Genomic DNA, 16,796 nt, shown 5'->3' with positions numbered 1-16,796 from the left:
AGCACTGGAGCTCTTCAATAAAACGAATTCTGCATTTGAACCGACTGGTTGCTTGGTTAGAATATGTGCGTTTTTATGTTTTGCAAAGAATATCTTTATCTGACTTCCTCTTCAGTGTTTTCCAGCTCCACATTCTTATATAAGCAGGCTCACCTGTAAGACTGTCAAGTCAGTGTGTACTAAACTCCCTCCCCTCCCTATATGCAGTGCTTGAAAATTTGAATGCGTTTATGTAGTATAAACCAAGACAGTGTCATGCGTGGTTGGGTCAAACAGGAAGTAAAATTCTTTCTGTACGCCAGAGAGAGAGGGTTCGTTTTTTTCTGATCAATAGATTCAATTTTAAAGCTAAATCAAGTTTCTAAATAAATAATGAAACCCACGGATGATGTGAGGTTGAAGTGTACCGAGGATAGCAGGCAACGCTGGGCTAGCACTAGTTGTTGCAGTAACGTGGTCAGCCACTGGAAGGAGTTGCCGATTCAGTTTGATTGTTTCGATTTATTTGTTTTTTAATCAGACTGTAGTGAACAAAAACTGTAGTAATCCACACATTATACCTGAATTGCTTTAAGGAATTACTTTATGAAACACGACACAACGTCTGCACGTCCTGTACAGTATATGTACGTAGATGGACCATCAACTTTACATAAATATTTCGCATTGGTATTTTTATTTTTTTTCCAAACACAAAATGAATCACCAATAGATAGATGATTTACTTACAGTTAAAGACACTGTATAGAGTATATCACCTACCTCTGTGCTGTTGAATGTTTGCCTGAAAACAATTTGTAATTACTATATACAGTATGTATCGTAGTTTTCATGTTTGCTTATCTGTTGTGCGACTTTGAGTAGCTTTTATCTGATATGAAATTTCCAAGTACCGGTTAAGTCAGACCTTTGATATAGGTCCTTCAGACAAGGCATGTTTTTAATTTTGCTTTATGGTAATAATACTCTAGATTCTAAGGGTATTGTTTAAAAAAATTAAAAATGCCAATACAGAAGTAACCAAGTTTATCCCAGAAGTTGCAACTGCTGAACTGTGGAAATCTGTGCTGAATATTCTCTAGTCCCTGTCACACGTCTTATATACTGAAGTTGCTTCTGTCTTTCTTTGTCCTAGAGCTTTGCTGGATTCCTGTTTTCATTTGGTTTCCAATAAAACTGCATGGGGAAACGATGTCATTTCTAAAATATGCACTTATGCTTCCAGCTTGACGCACTCCAAGCTTTTAGAGGGTTTTCCACAAAAACATGATGACATCATGTTGCTTGAGAAGCTAAATTTCCTGGTTAGACCAAGCATTGTCAAGTCCTGTTTAATCAAGGGGATGCAGGACTGGATGCAAATGACAAAAGTCTCATCTATTATAAGATCATTTTAAATTTGCTGGTAAAAATGTAGACTTTTGTTAAAGTTAGTTCATTTTAAAATCAATGTGTTTCAGTACTATAAAATTAAAACAAAAACAGCTTTATAAAGAACCCACTGAAAAATAATAAGAACAGGGTGTTTCATTTTTAAAATATTAATAAAGGAAGTTTTTAACAAGTTTAAAGTTTAAAGGTTCTATTTCTGCATTTTCTGTTTGTAAAATTGTGATTCATAGATTCAGCTGATCTGCAAAAAATAAGAAATTGTTGTGACTAAGGTATGTGAAATTACACTTTAATATGCATTGAAAACAATACATTGTTGAGTCATTCAAGGCTGTACATTGCTAAACTCTACTATTCATGTCCCTGTAGTGTTTCACACAAAGTAAGATTCAATTTGTTGTGAATACAGAAATGTGTTTTCCTTTTAACTTATTTATTTAGGTAAAGTTTCACAAAAAACATTTTTAACTACCCTATTGGCTTATACTAATCAAATGGTTATGTATTAAAAAAACAATACCACTACAAGTTATGTAAGCTAATAAATTAAGAGAGGTTTATCTTTTCCAGGGCTTGGGTGAATAGCAGCACTTCAGTTAGCGAATTGAATCCCACATCTTTTCTTAGGCTTGTGAAGAAGAATTCTGGAGCCTAGCAGAAGAAAAACAGAACAATACATTAAAATCACACAAGGGGCATAATTCAAAAGGGAATCAGCATTTAGCTTTTTTCAATGTTTTGTGTATGTTCCTGTGTGTACAATTCTCTTTCGTCTGTTAACAGTCTCCAGTGATCTCTTCCTTTTCTGGTGAAAAGTTTCATTTTGTATTTGAAGTTTTTTCTTTTAAGGAGCAAAGTATTCTGCACAGTGACTGCACCGTCCCATCAAGCAGCAGGCCAGGAGTGGAAGAGTGAAGTAGTGGAAAATCCCTATATATCAAATGTAAAATACTTTTGTGCTGAATTGACTGTTTAATGCATTAAGCTAAAGTGAAATAGAATCTTATTACAGATGCTTGCCTAAGCCATGTACTGGCCCTGATGGGTAGGTATGCTATCTCTTGCTGAGCTCAGCACACATGAGGCTTGACAGAATGAGTTAAAATGCAGCACAAGGTTTCAGTTAAGGCTGCATTGGACATTAAATGTTCACACCCTAAAGAACATGCTGGAAAAGTTTTCAACTGTGGGGTGTTCAAAGGCATTGAGGTTCCAGTCAAGGGAGCAGGTAGCCAGGCCCTGTCCATTATTAAAGACAACTATTACTATTGTCATTATTAAAAATGAGAGAGTGAAAAAAGTAAATAAAAATAAAGAAGTCATCCAAAGTTGGGGGGTGGAGGTGGGTTTAATAAAAAAAGACAACTATTACCCCAGAGACCTGTGGAGGGTTAAGAAGGAGGAAGCAGAAAATCTGTGGAAAATACAGGGCATAGGACTGTGTCTCAACATCGTATGATGTTAAAAATCATGTAAGGAAAAATGGCATTTTTCATGGAAATTGGCGTCAACAAAGGTTTTGGAAGTGATTCAGAATGACATGTGAGTCCATGCACCTGAGCATTAGCCTTATGTCTGTTAGCCTTGTAAATTTCCTTAGATGTGTGCATATATATGAATATATAATACTTAACAGTTTTCTCTTTCTGTGTTTTTCTGTATTTGTGAAAAGAAAATGAAGTTCTTAAAAATGGAAGAACTGTGCTGGAGCACAACTGAGACAGGAAACTGAGGAGTGAAAAAGGATAAATAATGGCAGATGGAGATTATATTATATAATATATATCTGGTCCATTTATTTGTGTGATAAAAAAGGGTTGGTAAAGAAAAACCACCAATGTATTCAAATGACATTGAAGTACAAACATGGTAGTTTTTTTTACTTTACTCATAACATATTAGAGGTCTATTTATAAAATCCAGTACATTTTTAAAATGATGTCCATTACAATTGATATTGATTACAATCTGCCATTAACAACAATTAGGCTGTCATCACATTCATGAAGAATAAAACAACAAAAATTGGTATGTGTTTCAAAGTCTGCATTTTCAAGTTTCTTAACTTGCTCAGATATGTCAAATATGAATGTGGCATGTATAAATGGGAAACCCTATAAATGTAGCATTAAAATATTAATTTTTCTGACTAATTCAACCAGTAAAAACAAATATGTTAAAGCAGTTTGTAAGTGAACATAAAGGTGTTTGCCATTTCAATTAGGAGCTAAATTACAAAGCATTCCATGTCACATGTACACATTAATAACTTGCCTCTTTCCGCACCTTCTGAAGCTGATAAATCAATGCTCCATCATACTCTGCAAAGATTTCGAGGCAGAAATCCAGTTTGCTTTCTTTCAGCCATGTGGCAACATCTTTTTTTGTCCATTTGAGCACAGCAGGATCATTCCTACTGGTCATCGGGGGAATAGCATTTTTACCTACAGTGACATCATGTAAATAAAGATGTTATTATGCCCATCCATCAGTCTGTTGTTGTAAGTTTGAATTCAACATTGTATCTTCTAAGAAAATCATTTCTGTTATATACTCACTATTCACTGGGTTAAGCATAAGAATTTTATTTTTCTTTCTTAATATGGTATGCAGTATCAATAATTTATAAGGTAATAGCTCCAATATGCAACTTCATGATAATGGATTAAAATTTAATTTTAAATTATTAATTACAACCTTAAAAACATGTACATGGATTTTACACATAAATATTATCCTAATATTATATTATCCAACTAAAAAATCTGTATCCAACATCATAAGACCTAATTTATAACAACGTGTGACAGATGCATAATACCTGTTTGATACTACAATCAAACGAAATATTTTTAAAAGTATATATCAGCCTCCTGAGTGCTAAAACCCGTTAAGGTCCTGAACGCAGGCAGTGCTCCATGCAGGTTAGAGGTTGGGTCATGTCACTAGCCAATTGTGACAGTGATTCCCAAGTGGCCACACAGAAACAGCGACCCCTTGTGGCTCCCTGGGCACTTGCAGGCATGTGGTGTTGCCTGTGAGTGACTTGCTTCTTCTCCTATCAGAACTCAGCCTCCAGGAGGGGCAGTGGTGCCTGTGTCATATTTTAAGAGATAAGGGGCCTAAAGGTGGGCAGGTCAGAGGAGTCTGACCACACTTCCTTCTTTTCCCCTGTGTGCGATTGCAGGTTTTCTAACAGGTGAAACTCATTTCCAGTCATTTCCCTGCAACTTTCACAGTTGAATAAAATCCTCATTGGCCCTTAACTTGGAAACAGTGGGAATTGATGCCAATTAAGGCAGTTTATTCAATTAATTTATCATTAATAACTAATAATTAACAACTTCATTCAAGGTCGCATGGCTCTACAGAAGCAATTAACTATTTCCCAACTTACACCCATGTCAGCTGTTTTAAGAAAATAAAGTTCTTAAACTTACACTTATTAGACTGCATTAAATGGTCTACTCAAATTTTCTCACAACTGAGCAAAGGTTTCATACATTTTATTCACCAGCTAGGAGATCCCTTAGGATTCAATTTTATTTGATCTTAAGCCAAAGACCCAAGAGCTAAAGTGACCGAACTTCATTGAACTAACTTGGTAACATGACTTTGAGAAACCTGGGATTTGGGCTTTCTTGGCTTTGATGGCAACTCTAATTTCCTGTGTTACTATCTGCCTTTGGGAAAAAGAAATGAGCGGGGTTGCTTAAAGGTCATATTATTGGCAGACAAAAGAAAATGAGTCAAACTTCCCTGACACTTAGCTGACTTCCCTGTTGGAGGCTTGTGTTGTCTCTCAAGACCAGAAATTGGACAGCATTTGTTAAACAGAAAGTCATATAGTTACACGTCGTAAGACAAAGGAAGTATCTCCTGCATTTGCTGAAAAATCCAAGGCAGCACTTACTAAGAACTACATTTGATTTCATTGGTGTGTACGTTTCAATCTCCTTTATCAGTTGGCTGATGCTCTCTTCAAAATTACGGTCATTACTGAAGTCAATCCACAGTTTAGCTCCCAATAAAGCCCCAAGCCAACCATCTGGTCTGTAATTCTTTTCCATCATGAGGGGAATGATTTGTTTTCTTAACTGGAAAGTGTATTCTGCCTCTGCAAATAAAAGCAAGATCTGCTGAGTTACACGTGGAAGATCACAGAGGAAGGTAATGGTTTGGCCTCGTTGCAGAATTCACACATGGGAAGATAACAGACTCCACCAAAAACCTCAAATGCACACGTGTGGTAAACTTTGTTAATCTGTGTACACAAAACACTCTTTAGCTGGGATCCAATGCTCGTCTGTTTCAATGCAGAGAAACAGACCTGTTGTGTTTATTTCATTTACGGGACAGGGTCTTGGCATCATTTCCCAGATGGGGGTTCTCCTCTCAGCAAAACTAAGCAATCAATTTCGGTTTCTGTTTTCTCTGAGTGGGACAGATCAAGGTCACCCCAAGCATTTTTAGAGGGTTATCAGACCACACAAAGCACTGTGTTTTGTGTACAAAAGCACCATCAAGGTACTTTAATTTTATTCTAACATATCACAAATGATTTCAAAGACAAAAACAGTGAACAGCCACAATATTAATAAGTATTTAACAGTGTTTGTCTTGGAAAAGATACTGTACTTCCTTTAATTGTAATTTTGAGATTTTAAATGTGTATCTTTTTGTTTTTAATGTCCAGTTTTAACTTATTATGCTAAAAGAACTAAATTATAATATGACTTACTAAACACTTATATATATAGTTTACGCAAAATGTTTTCATTAATGATGGCCCTCTGTTTCTACTACCCTGATACTGCAAGGTGTTGTACCAGTTCTGCAGCTTGGACTCTCTTTGTACTTGGAAGAGATGCAGATTAAGACAGCATAAGCCTGCTCAACAGCCTCAGCCATAGCCTGCAGTGTAGAGCCAGCCATCTGCTCCACATCCATCCACAACCTTAAGCCACTGTTCTGTAATAGAATAGACTTCTGATTAATCACATGAGAAATGGACAGCACTGTTGCCAAAGCAATGTATCGATGTATAAAAAGAGGCATTCAATCACAGCATTGGTTTATGAAAGGTTTGTCTTAAACTGAAGACCTCAATGTTTACATCTCTTTAGTGTTTCAGTGTATTCCAGCAATTGTTTGCATTAAACAACATGTTTTCCCAAACTGGAACTGTGAGTCTGCCTTCCTGATACGGGAGAAGAAAGTGATCTGAAAATCATCCACTGACTTCCTGTCAGTGCAGGGATATGAATGTATATTAACTCAGCTGTGGTTTCTCACTGCCGCCTGCATTAATCATATTTATACAGGTTATTTATATGCTATTCACAAGAATTGTTCATATGCTTATAATGAATGTATGAATTATTTTTCTTGTAAACAGTCTGAGAGTTATATCTAATTCACCTGACAGTGTAAATCAGACAGAGAGAAAATGTAAATATTATATTCAGGTTACGTTACTGTCACGGATGTCGGAAGGGACGAACCGTGGAGAGGCAGGAGAGCGGAAAAAGACCCTATGCGAAGCAGCAGAATGGGGAGTTAGCCCGGGTTCAGCAGTGCAAAGAGTTCTGGAGTGCCTTATAGAAACCTATGCCCTCAGGCCACGGACGGAGCGGCGGCCTGGTGCTAGGCAGGTCTCAGGACATCCAAACATCAATGCTAAGCCAAGCAGAATAAGTGACCCGGAAATATATAGCCCCAGAGAGAGAGACACCGGAAGGAGAGCAAAGCACAGGAAACTAGGGACAGGACAGAGTAGGAATGCCCTCTGGCTACAGAGGGTGTGACAGTTACCTTAAAGGTTATAAAGGTTATGCTACCTTTGTCCCAATATTAGCATAAAAACATTAAAAAGGCTAATATTTTCTTTTTTTTCTAATTTATTTGTACACTGCAGTCCAACCTATTCTAAAAATGTAAATCAAAGCAGACAGACATGTTGGTACATATGTAAATGATCAAAAATGTCAAAATATTCAACTAACCTGCAGTCTTTTATTGACTTTCAGCATGGTTTTTTGGTTGTCCCACTGGTAACTTATCATTATGTGTCCCAAAGTCTGTCCTGCTGAAAACAAACATTATTTACAAAACAACCTAGCTTTACCAAAAAAATAAATAGGATTTGTGCCCTTTCATCCGAGTACAGTATGATAGTATCAATCCATCCATTGTTTGACCATCCTGTTGCCTGATCTCATCAGAGGTTCTAAGCAAGGCTGGGCCTGGTTAGCATTTTAACATGCGGAAAACAGACCTCAAAGGAAAACCAGATAAGTGATGTGGGTGGACCAGTAGGTGAAATTTGTGAGAGCCCTAGGTTGGTCCAGGTTCCTGTATATTTTAAGCCTAAAATGTAATTAGATCTTCATGAAAGTCTTTAGCCTAACCACAAAGGCATACTATAGATTTGAGTGACTTGATTGAAATACTAATGAAACAACAGTGAATATTCTCTTAGAACACATCTATGATCCCTTGGATTCAGTAACAGGTGATATCTCCTTGAGCATGCCAATCACTTCAGCTAGAAGCTTCCTGCAACTGTATATCAATCTTTCACACTGGCTTTAAGGAATTCTGGCACATTTTTCCTTATAGAACTGTTGCATGTCGGTGATATTTGAGGATTTTCTTGCAAGAATATCTGTCCTATCATAACATTTTGATGGGGTTTAGGTCTGAACTTGTACTTCCAATTTTTTCAGCCATTTTGTTATGGTCTGCTTGTGTGCTCGGGATCGTTGTCTTGCTCCGTGACCCACGTTGGGCTCAACTTCAGCTGATGAATGCATGACATTCATCCTGACATTTTCCAGAATTAGCTATTTGCAGAAATTGTTCATCAATGCCAAATCCATGCTTTTGTCCGTGATGGTGAGCTGTTCAGCCCCTGAGGCAGGAAGGAAAATAAGCCCTAATCCATGATACTCCCACCACCATATCTGACAGCTGAGATGATGTTCTTCTGTTGGAAGACATTTTTGCTTGTTCTGATGGTTCCTGCCACACAAAAGTATACACCTGTCACTGTGATCATGAATCTTTTCTGTTTGTCAGTGGATAGATGTAGTCCCAGTCTTTGAGAAATGGTATTGCATCAACCTCCAGACCCATATCAACTATTCCTTTTCTAAGGTCCTCTGACATTTCTGTAGGTCAGTGCATGACATGGTTTCACTAGGTTATATGGGGAAGACCAAGCTGACAGTTAATCTGACCATTATTCAGGACAGGGCTGCACAAACTAAGACCTTGTTTAATTGTTATCTAACGATTTAACCACCTGATTCTAATTATCCCCTTAAATGTGTTACATAAAAAAGATGTTCATTTATTTTTTCATATGCTGATTATTAATCAAATGATTCATTACTAGTAATTTTTTCTTTTTCTGTATACACCATCATATATCAAAAAAGCATTGAATAGCTAAATATAAACGCTTTTGGTTATTTACAGAAAGACCAGTTTCCATTAAATATGGGTATAATGGTAAGAAATTGTAATGCCATAATTATATCGGGGGTTCCCAAACTTTTTCTCAGCACTGTAAGAGTAAGGGCATAAATACCATTCCACTTTGGTCCTGCACAAGCTGGCCTCCTTAAATTTTATTTCCACTTTAATTAAACATAATATCTCACTTCTCCACCTGCCCTGCTGTGCAGTGGGGCTGCTGGTTCAGAATGGCTATTCAGCATTAGATCAGATCACTTTATTAGCCATATACAATTTTTTACATAAGGAATTTGTCTTTTCACATACCCCAGCTTGCTCTCCATGAGACACAGACAGGGAGAGAAGCTTGGGGTCAGAGCACAGGGTCAGCCATTGTACAGCACCCCTTGAGGGGTTGGGGTTAAGGGCCTTACTCAGGAGCCCAACAGAGTAGGATTCCTCTGCCAGCCATTGGATTTGGGCCAGATTTGGGCCAGACAGAGGCCCCAAACCTTAACCACAGAGCCACTGCTCCACCCAGGTGGAGTGCACTTCAGTGGTGGATAAAATTAGATGAACCCCCCTCCTATATGTGAAGTGATATGGAGTTCTTTGGAATAAAAAAAAGCAATATAGAAATAAAAAAAAATCATTACTACTGATTCTAAAATAGCATTTGCTGTAGTGTGCAGCAAACATTAAGGTATATGGTCTGTAAAACAGGTTAATGTACCTGACTGAGAACTGTTTTTTTCCTTGTTTTTTGATTTTTCTTCAGCTTGCTTTCCAATGACCCACTTTGCCCCATGGGCAGTTTTACGAACTGCTTTGTTCTTATCTTTAGAGAGGCTCTCCAGCAGCTTCATAAGCCTCTCATCTATGAAATAAAACACCATTATAAATGTAAATTTCTAAGTGCAAACCTCTCTTATTCTGCAATACTAATATTAACTACAAAAAAAGGGAAAATGATTTTTTTCAAATTATTTTCATTTTTTTTGTGAGACAGTTGTATGCATACAGTACCAGGAAAAAATGATCTTGCATTTTAAGAATAAAATATAGAAATGTAATTTATTCTTAAATGTATGATGATGACAGCCACTATAATTAATGGTTAAAACCAGAAATAGTTGCAATTACTATATCATTTGTAACAATTTAGATACCAGTAATTAATTTAAAAAGAGAAGCAACTAACTGCTTGAGAACAGATATTGTTTGCAGTAATATAACACAAGAATATTAGTTCATGAAACAGATGGTAGATTTTTAAATGCCTTTAAGTAGTACTATGGATTTCTGTGTTAGGACAATACTTCATTTTCCTGTTTTATTACTTTGCTCAAAATCTCAGGAATGAAAAGAGTGTGTGATACAGAACGTTATCTTGCTGACTTACTCACTTTCTCTCATCTCATCTCGTATTGACGCATCAAAGGCAAGCTGCCAAACAACTTTGGTTGCAAATAACTTGTCCTGACTGTTTTTGCTTTCCATCATCTCCATTAATACCGGAAGAGCTCCAGATCTGAATATCTAGGAAACATATAATATCAATAGGATGATAACATGCTGACTGACACAATGGTACAGAGGTTAGCACTGCCTTGCAGTGTTGGGGCCCAGAGTTCAATTCCTGACCTGGGAAGTTATCTGCATGGTGTTCGTATGTTCTCCCTGTGTCTGCATGGGCCTTCAACAGGTGCTCTGGTTTCCTACCACACAATTCAAAGATACTAGTAGGTTAGTTGGCTTCTGGGAAAAATGGACCTGGTGTGACTGTGTTGTGCCTGTCTGCCCTGCAGTGGACTGGTGTCCCTTCTGTTGCTTGCTGGGATAGACTCTGGCTCCCCCAAGACACTGAATTGGATGAAGCTGTTATAAAATGGATGGATGATGATGTGCTGTATTTTTTTTAAAATAGAGAATTAGAGAAAGAGAAGAGCAATGGTAATACTTTGATCAATTTCAAAATTCTGAAACTAAATCATAAGGGGGTTTCTCTGTTGTATTTAAATGAGATGTGCTGAATGTCTTTCTTACAGCATTGTATTGTTACATGAATTAGCGTTGTATTGTAAATATAATCGCAAAAAGAGAGCTAGCTTTCATGAACATTTTGACTAACTAGTGTTGATTGAATTAATTTTAAAGTGCATATTGTTATTTTACATCACTGTTCATCACAACCAGCGGGACCAGTGACTGAGGCTTAAATTTCTCTCATAGATACAAAAGTTGTTTTTCATAATAATCCTGAATGTTTTAACTAACCTTAAAGGATATTGGGGAAAAAGCATTAGGCCAAGACAGAGAGAGCTGTAACACTGTTTTTAGCAAAATATCCTAATATTTTTTAGATTTAAATAACTCTTAATTTGTTCAAATAAACTGCATCTAGGCAAATACAATTTGAGAAAAACAAAATGACTAAAATCACTAGAGGAGTGTGTGAGGGTGGGGTAAATTTAAGTGGAAACATTAATGACAAAACAGCCAAATGGTTCATAATCTTTCTTCACATCTTACGAGATAATTACACAAGCATATCATGCTTTGACTCTCACTTAAGAAACTGGATGAGATGCTTCTGAATGTAAATAATCTTGTAACTGGCAAAGCGTCTAAGTCTGTAGTCCGAGAGCAACTGACAGATGGTTTCTCAGGATGGAGTACTGATGACAGCACTGAGGATTTCTATCCCACAATTCCATGCTAACCCCTCACATTGCTGGAAACCTACTTGAGACAAACAGCTTGTCTGTCACCAGTATGCTGGGACTGAGAATGTGATCATGAATAAAGAACAAATAAGGGCAGCATCAAATATGCCAGCTTACTGAAATAATGCTATTTTTTAGCAAAGCTTGTTCTGAACCTTGCCTGTTTCCTTATATTGTTTTTACCAATTGAATTGCAATTCATTTTGTTCTTGGTCAGCATGTGTTGAAACTATAACTTATGTTTAGGCTAATTCTCAAACAACATTATGCGCTCATATTCCTAGTGCATTAATATTTTTTTTTCCTTTGATGCTTTCAGGAGTAATGCTTTCAAATGTATCTTTTGGAAATTCAGAACATATTCTCAGTATGTTTTATGAAAGGATTTGGATTAATCTCTTTAATTTGAAGTTTTTTTCTTTTACCTTTTCCTTATTCTTCTCACAAGCTGCAATGAGGGACAAACCTTCCGCAATTTCAGAAGCTCTGTATCCACAACATCGTTGGTCTTTGGAATCTAAAGCCCCCTGGAGTATTTCTACCATGATTTCCACAGCACCTGAAAGAATTACAAGCATACTATATACTGCACACTTCAATATTATAACAGCATCTCTTCTTGTATTGCACAACACTGAGCGAATACAGCAACAAAGCAGGCACAGCTGCTTCACAAAATAGTCTGCCACCTGATTCATCCGTGATCACATCTGATTCATCCTCATCAATGATGTAACCCAGTAGCATGATAGACACCACTTTGAGCAGTCCGTCATCCACTCTAGTGTAATAGGCGATTTTCCCAACCCCTCTGTCCTGTCGGAGAAGAGGCCTATTCTCAGGAACCTTGGCAAGATTGTGTAGAGTACAGAGGGAAGCCTTCAGAAGATACTTCACATTCTGGAAAACACATAGTTTATTATTTAGGATTTCCTTTTAAAACAACATATACAATTCTATAGAGAGGGTCAGGTGGGAAACTGCCTCAGTATGTGGGGTGCAAAGAAACGAGTAGAGGTTAATCCCTTACCTCTGTTTTTCGGAAAGAAAGACTATGGCTGATGTACTGTAGGATCAATATCTGAAACATGATGTTCTTTTGTCCTATTCATATTCAGTGTGGACTAACTCTCTATTTTTTCCCATATATAAAACATACTGTACATTCTGAGAAGCACTAAAAGTGCAGCAAATCCTATAGTGGTTCCAATACTCATTTGCTGCATTTTTAAGCCTCTTAGAATATCTATTGCTCATTGCAACAGATCAGACAACCACAGCTTTAAAAAGGAGAACATGAAAATCCCCACCTTTTCTTCTTGTTTACTCTTGTAGGGCTCATGATCAAGGACTGCCACCAAGTATTTAATAAGTCCTAGTTTACCTAGCTCCTCTCCTGAAAGTTGAAGGAAAATAGCATATGCAGTGAAATGTAGGTTATTATTCTGACTTAAATGAGCCACGAGCTTCCTTTCAATATACTTGGTGTTCCTCGTTTACCAAGGAGTTTTATGTTTTTTGTACCTATAACAAATAGAGTGAAAGGTATGTCTATATTCTTATATAATTATAGGAATGCGAAGAAGCAGTTAAATATTTTTGTAATTCACAACTTGCTAGGTTTTGAAAGTACTGGATAGAATATTTTAGGGTATTCTGCAAAATTACACTTAAAAAAACACCTAATTTTAGAATGGCCCATTTATCTTACCTCTCTGTCCCAGATCTACAGACACTATATACACACATTAAGAAGGAAAAAAGTGAAACAAAAGGTCCAAGTCATTAGTTGAATAAAGGCGCTTTTTAAAATTGGCTTTTTTTGTCTGACCCACATGTCTTTAAAACAACTAACTCATTATGATTCCAAACATTTAAACAAACTTCACTTACCAAACAGCAGACTTGCGTCACTGTAGTTCCATATTGAGTTTAACGTATAGTAAGCAGGAAACCACACAGAATTAGAAGTGAAGAAGCCGATGTTGGAAAGTGTAATGAATATTTTAACAAGCAATTCTACAAGGAGACAAAACAAAAACACCCATTTTAACCACACCCAGCTTAAATTTGAAAGATTGAAAGATGTTGTCTGTACTGCTATAGTTTGCAAATTATATCTGACACATCACCAAAGAAGGTTTTTTATTCGTTTTACCAACAAAATTTATTTTGATATATCAACCGTCATCTGCATTTGCTAACCATTTAGTCCAATTCAGGGTCACAGGGGAGCTGGAGCCTATCCCAGCAAACAATGGATGCAAGGCAGGGTACACCCTGGAGGGGACGCCAGCCACACACACAGACACACACTTCCAAGGCCAATCTTCCCGAAAGACAAATAACCTACCAGCATTTTTTTAGACTGCTGGAGGAAACTAGAACTTCCGGAGGAAACCCACACAAACATGGGGAGGACATACAAACTCCACGATGGTTGTCCGTCGTGTCCGACGATGACGGTTGTCCTTCGTGCGGCTCATCTGTTTGGAAGAGCTTTGTTTTAAGTGGGAAAGCCGTTGCACTGGGGCAGTCCCGCTCTCTCGACCTCAGAAGCCTGGGTCCAGTGGTTACGAGTGGTCGTCGCAACTGGAGACTTCCTTGGTTGCAGTGGAAGGCCACGATGCCTTTCCGTGCCTTGTCATGCCCTTCGCTTTCCATGGAGCGTTGCAACAGTATAGTGTCCCATCACACCATACTGGGGCATTAGGACCCACACAGGCCGCAGAGTGACAAACTCCATATTTAACATTAATTAACTTTTACAAGTGACAGAAACCCAGGTCTGTAATTGAACCCAGGGCCCAAGCACTGTGAGGCATCAATGCCAACGTGTCGCCCATATTTAATAATGGCATACACAAAAAAAGAAACATTACCTGGTATTGTTTTATTATTAGTTTGAATCAGTTTAAAAAAGTGATGCACTACCTACAATACAGGACAGCTGCTGGAACTGTTACTGCATTGTAAATCTGACCATAATCTCAGGTAATTTCATTACCTGCCCCTCCTTCCCTGACCAGCAGCTCAGCCAGCTCACGGCGACTCCCGTCATCTTTGTTTTGGAAATACAACATGCAAAGATTCTTGAGAAGGTCTCTGGTTTCGTCATTGTTGTAACTGCGAACACAGTTCGACATTTTGGCTGCTTAGTGTTTTACCGACACCTACGTCCTCAAGTAAGAGAAAACGAACGAAACGAAAGACAATAATGTTTTCTTCCTAAATAGACAAATTACTAACGAAAAAACAGCTATAGGGTGATTATATATTGTGAATTGAATTATATTGTAACGCATACGGCCTCCATTGATTGCGAGAGCTGGCTTACCAGAGCGGTGACGTCACCGCCCTTCCCTGTGGATAGCAGGGACCGCAGCCGTCAGGCTGACGGGAGATTTCCCTTTGGCTCAACAGGCTGGGTCCCTGTTGAGTGACGCCGGAGGCTTGGGTTTGAGTCCCCGATGGTGGGGGGCTGACCTGATGCGGCAGCGGCGAGGGCGCCCACGTGAACCTCGTAGCGTTACAATATATATATATAGTTCGCACCCATTAGTTTCTTGCATTTATTTTAAAAACTGGTCGGCGAAAACAAGTATATATTAAAAGTATAAAATGAAACATACAAACCTCTGCAGATCTTTAAGAGATTTTAGAATAGATTCCGCCATACTGTGTATAGTTTTAAACGGATTTCTTCATAGCAATACTGATGTTTGCAAAAAAACCTGCAGAACAATTATGCTCTGTTGAGAGAAGATACAATTAAAAAGAATAGTTTAATTTCACGATGAAAAGTAAAAATAAAAAACAAACTTCGTTTTGCGGTGGAGCCTCTTCAGGCGCAAGATAACGCCACAAAAATAATGAAGTACGTAAAAAAAAGACGAATTTCAAAGTTACAGTGTAGGTGTTTAATTATTGCATGCATTTCAAGTTTTCTGACCTTTTCAACCCACGATGGTATATTTAAAAGTAGCTCTTCTGATTCAGGAACAAAAGCCGGATTTCTATTAAGGTGGATGGAAATTTCTAATATGAATACAGCCATTAAATAACTGAAATAATGTCTAAAAGATTAAAATGGCGGCTTAAAATGCAAAAATGGGTTCAGAGTTTTGTACTATTTCAATTTTTCATGTACAAGGAATTAATACATTCACGTTCAAAAATATATAAAAAAAACATTTTAAGAGATTCTGTTGCAACATGCACGTATCAAAAACGCTGTAATCACAACAAAAGTTCGGTTACCTGCGAGTTGTCTTGTCATGCAAACATATTTGTTTCCCTAAAACTGCACCTAGCAACATTTCTCTTTAGACGCTAACCTGTTTTTTACCTTTTGCGGATATCATGTCCCTTGTTGTACAGCTAAATGAGGCATGCGTGTATTTAACTTATTGTATTGCATATCACCCACGCTAACAAGGTGACAGCTGAAGAGCTATTCGAATTCAGCATTATAGACTCACGTTAATTGTTCTGCTCCATCGTATACTTTTTAACAGTAATTATAATTCTCATAAAAATACTATATTTGAATGTTACGATTGTTTCACACAGTACAGATGAAAGGCGTGTGCATCTTTAAAAATAAAAAATAAAGTAATTGAGAATAAATCGGACTTTGTGAGGTTTTTTTCTGTATGGATTTTTCTAAACGAGTGCTTTTCCCTTAGCAATTTGAAGTAAGACAATATATGTCAAAATAAGGATTTTGTAAAAGTGAATCAATTTTGAAAATATTTTCTCAGGTTTCGATTTAAGTGTCACTGGCGTGGGAAAAAAAACTGGATTATTTGATTTAATGGTAATGAATGATGTCTCATTTCTTCCAACCTGAAAACTGAACCGTCCGCCCCTTTCTCTGTCCGTACCTGTTAAGGAGACACCTCGAGACCCATGAAGTTCAGGTACGATTTTATCCGTTCATATTTGTAGGAACATTGATACTGAAGAAGAAATTACCTAATTAAGAAATTTGTTTTTTTAAAAAGTATCAATACACTTTAGAAACGATAGATATGCCCTTAAAACAATAAAGAGAACATTACACAATTCTTTTGGAATGTACCCTGCGTCCAAAAGTGCTGTATAACTTGTCACAGAAATGCCAGCAGGCGGTGTGACTTCTAACAGGAGAAAAAAGCTCATTTTCGTTCAGCACTACAAATCCCATGAGCCTCTGCAAATTGCAACCGCTCGCTG

The 16,796-nt window shown here is 37.4% G+C and overlaps 1 protein-coding gene across 1 annotated transcript; it reads right to left on the bottom strand.

The window, feature by feature from the left end:
• Window positions 1-1,681: 1,681 nt before the first annotated feature.
• Window positions 1,682-14,725, bottom strand: LOC148831193 (uncharacterized). The gene is made up of 12 exons (XM_088920018.1): window positions 14,587-14,725; window positions 13,473-13,598; window positions 12,890-12,975; window positions 12,269-12,479; window positions 12,005-12,138; window positions 10,260-10,392; window positions 9,587-9,730; window positions 7,398-7,480; window positions 6,222-6,363; window positions 5,306-5,509; window positions 3,667-3,836; window positions 1,682-2,043 (listed from the first exon to the last, which is right to left on the bottom strand). Exons 1-12 carry the CDS (start codon window positions 14,723-14,725, stop codon window positions 1,939-1,941), a joined length of 1,677 nt encoding a protein of 558 aa, XP_088776144.1. The 3' UTR covers window positions 1,682-1,938.
• Window positions 14,726-16,796: the final 2,071 nt, after the last annotated feature.

Source organism: Atractosteus spatula, chromosome 7 (assembly GCF_055471065.1).
Source record: "Atractosteus spatula isolate fAtrSpa1 chromosome 7, fAtrSpa1.hap1, whole genome shotgun sequence".
Lineage (NCBI taxonomy): Eukaryota > Metazoa > Chordata > Actinopteri > Semionotiformes > Lepisosteidae > Atractosteus > Atractosteus spatula.
Note: the sequence above shows the minus strand (reverse complement) of the source record. Positions and strands in the feature narration are given on the sequence as shown.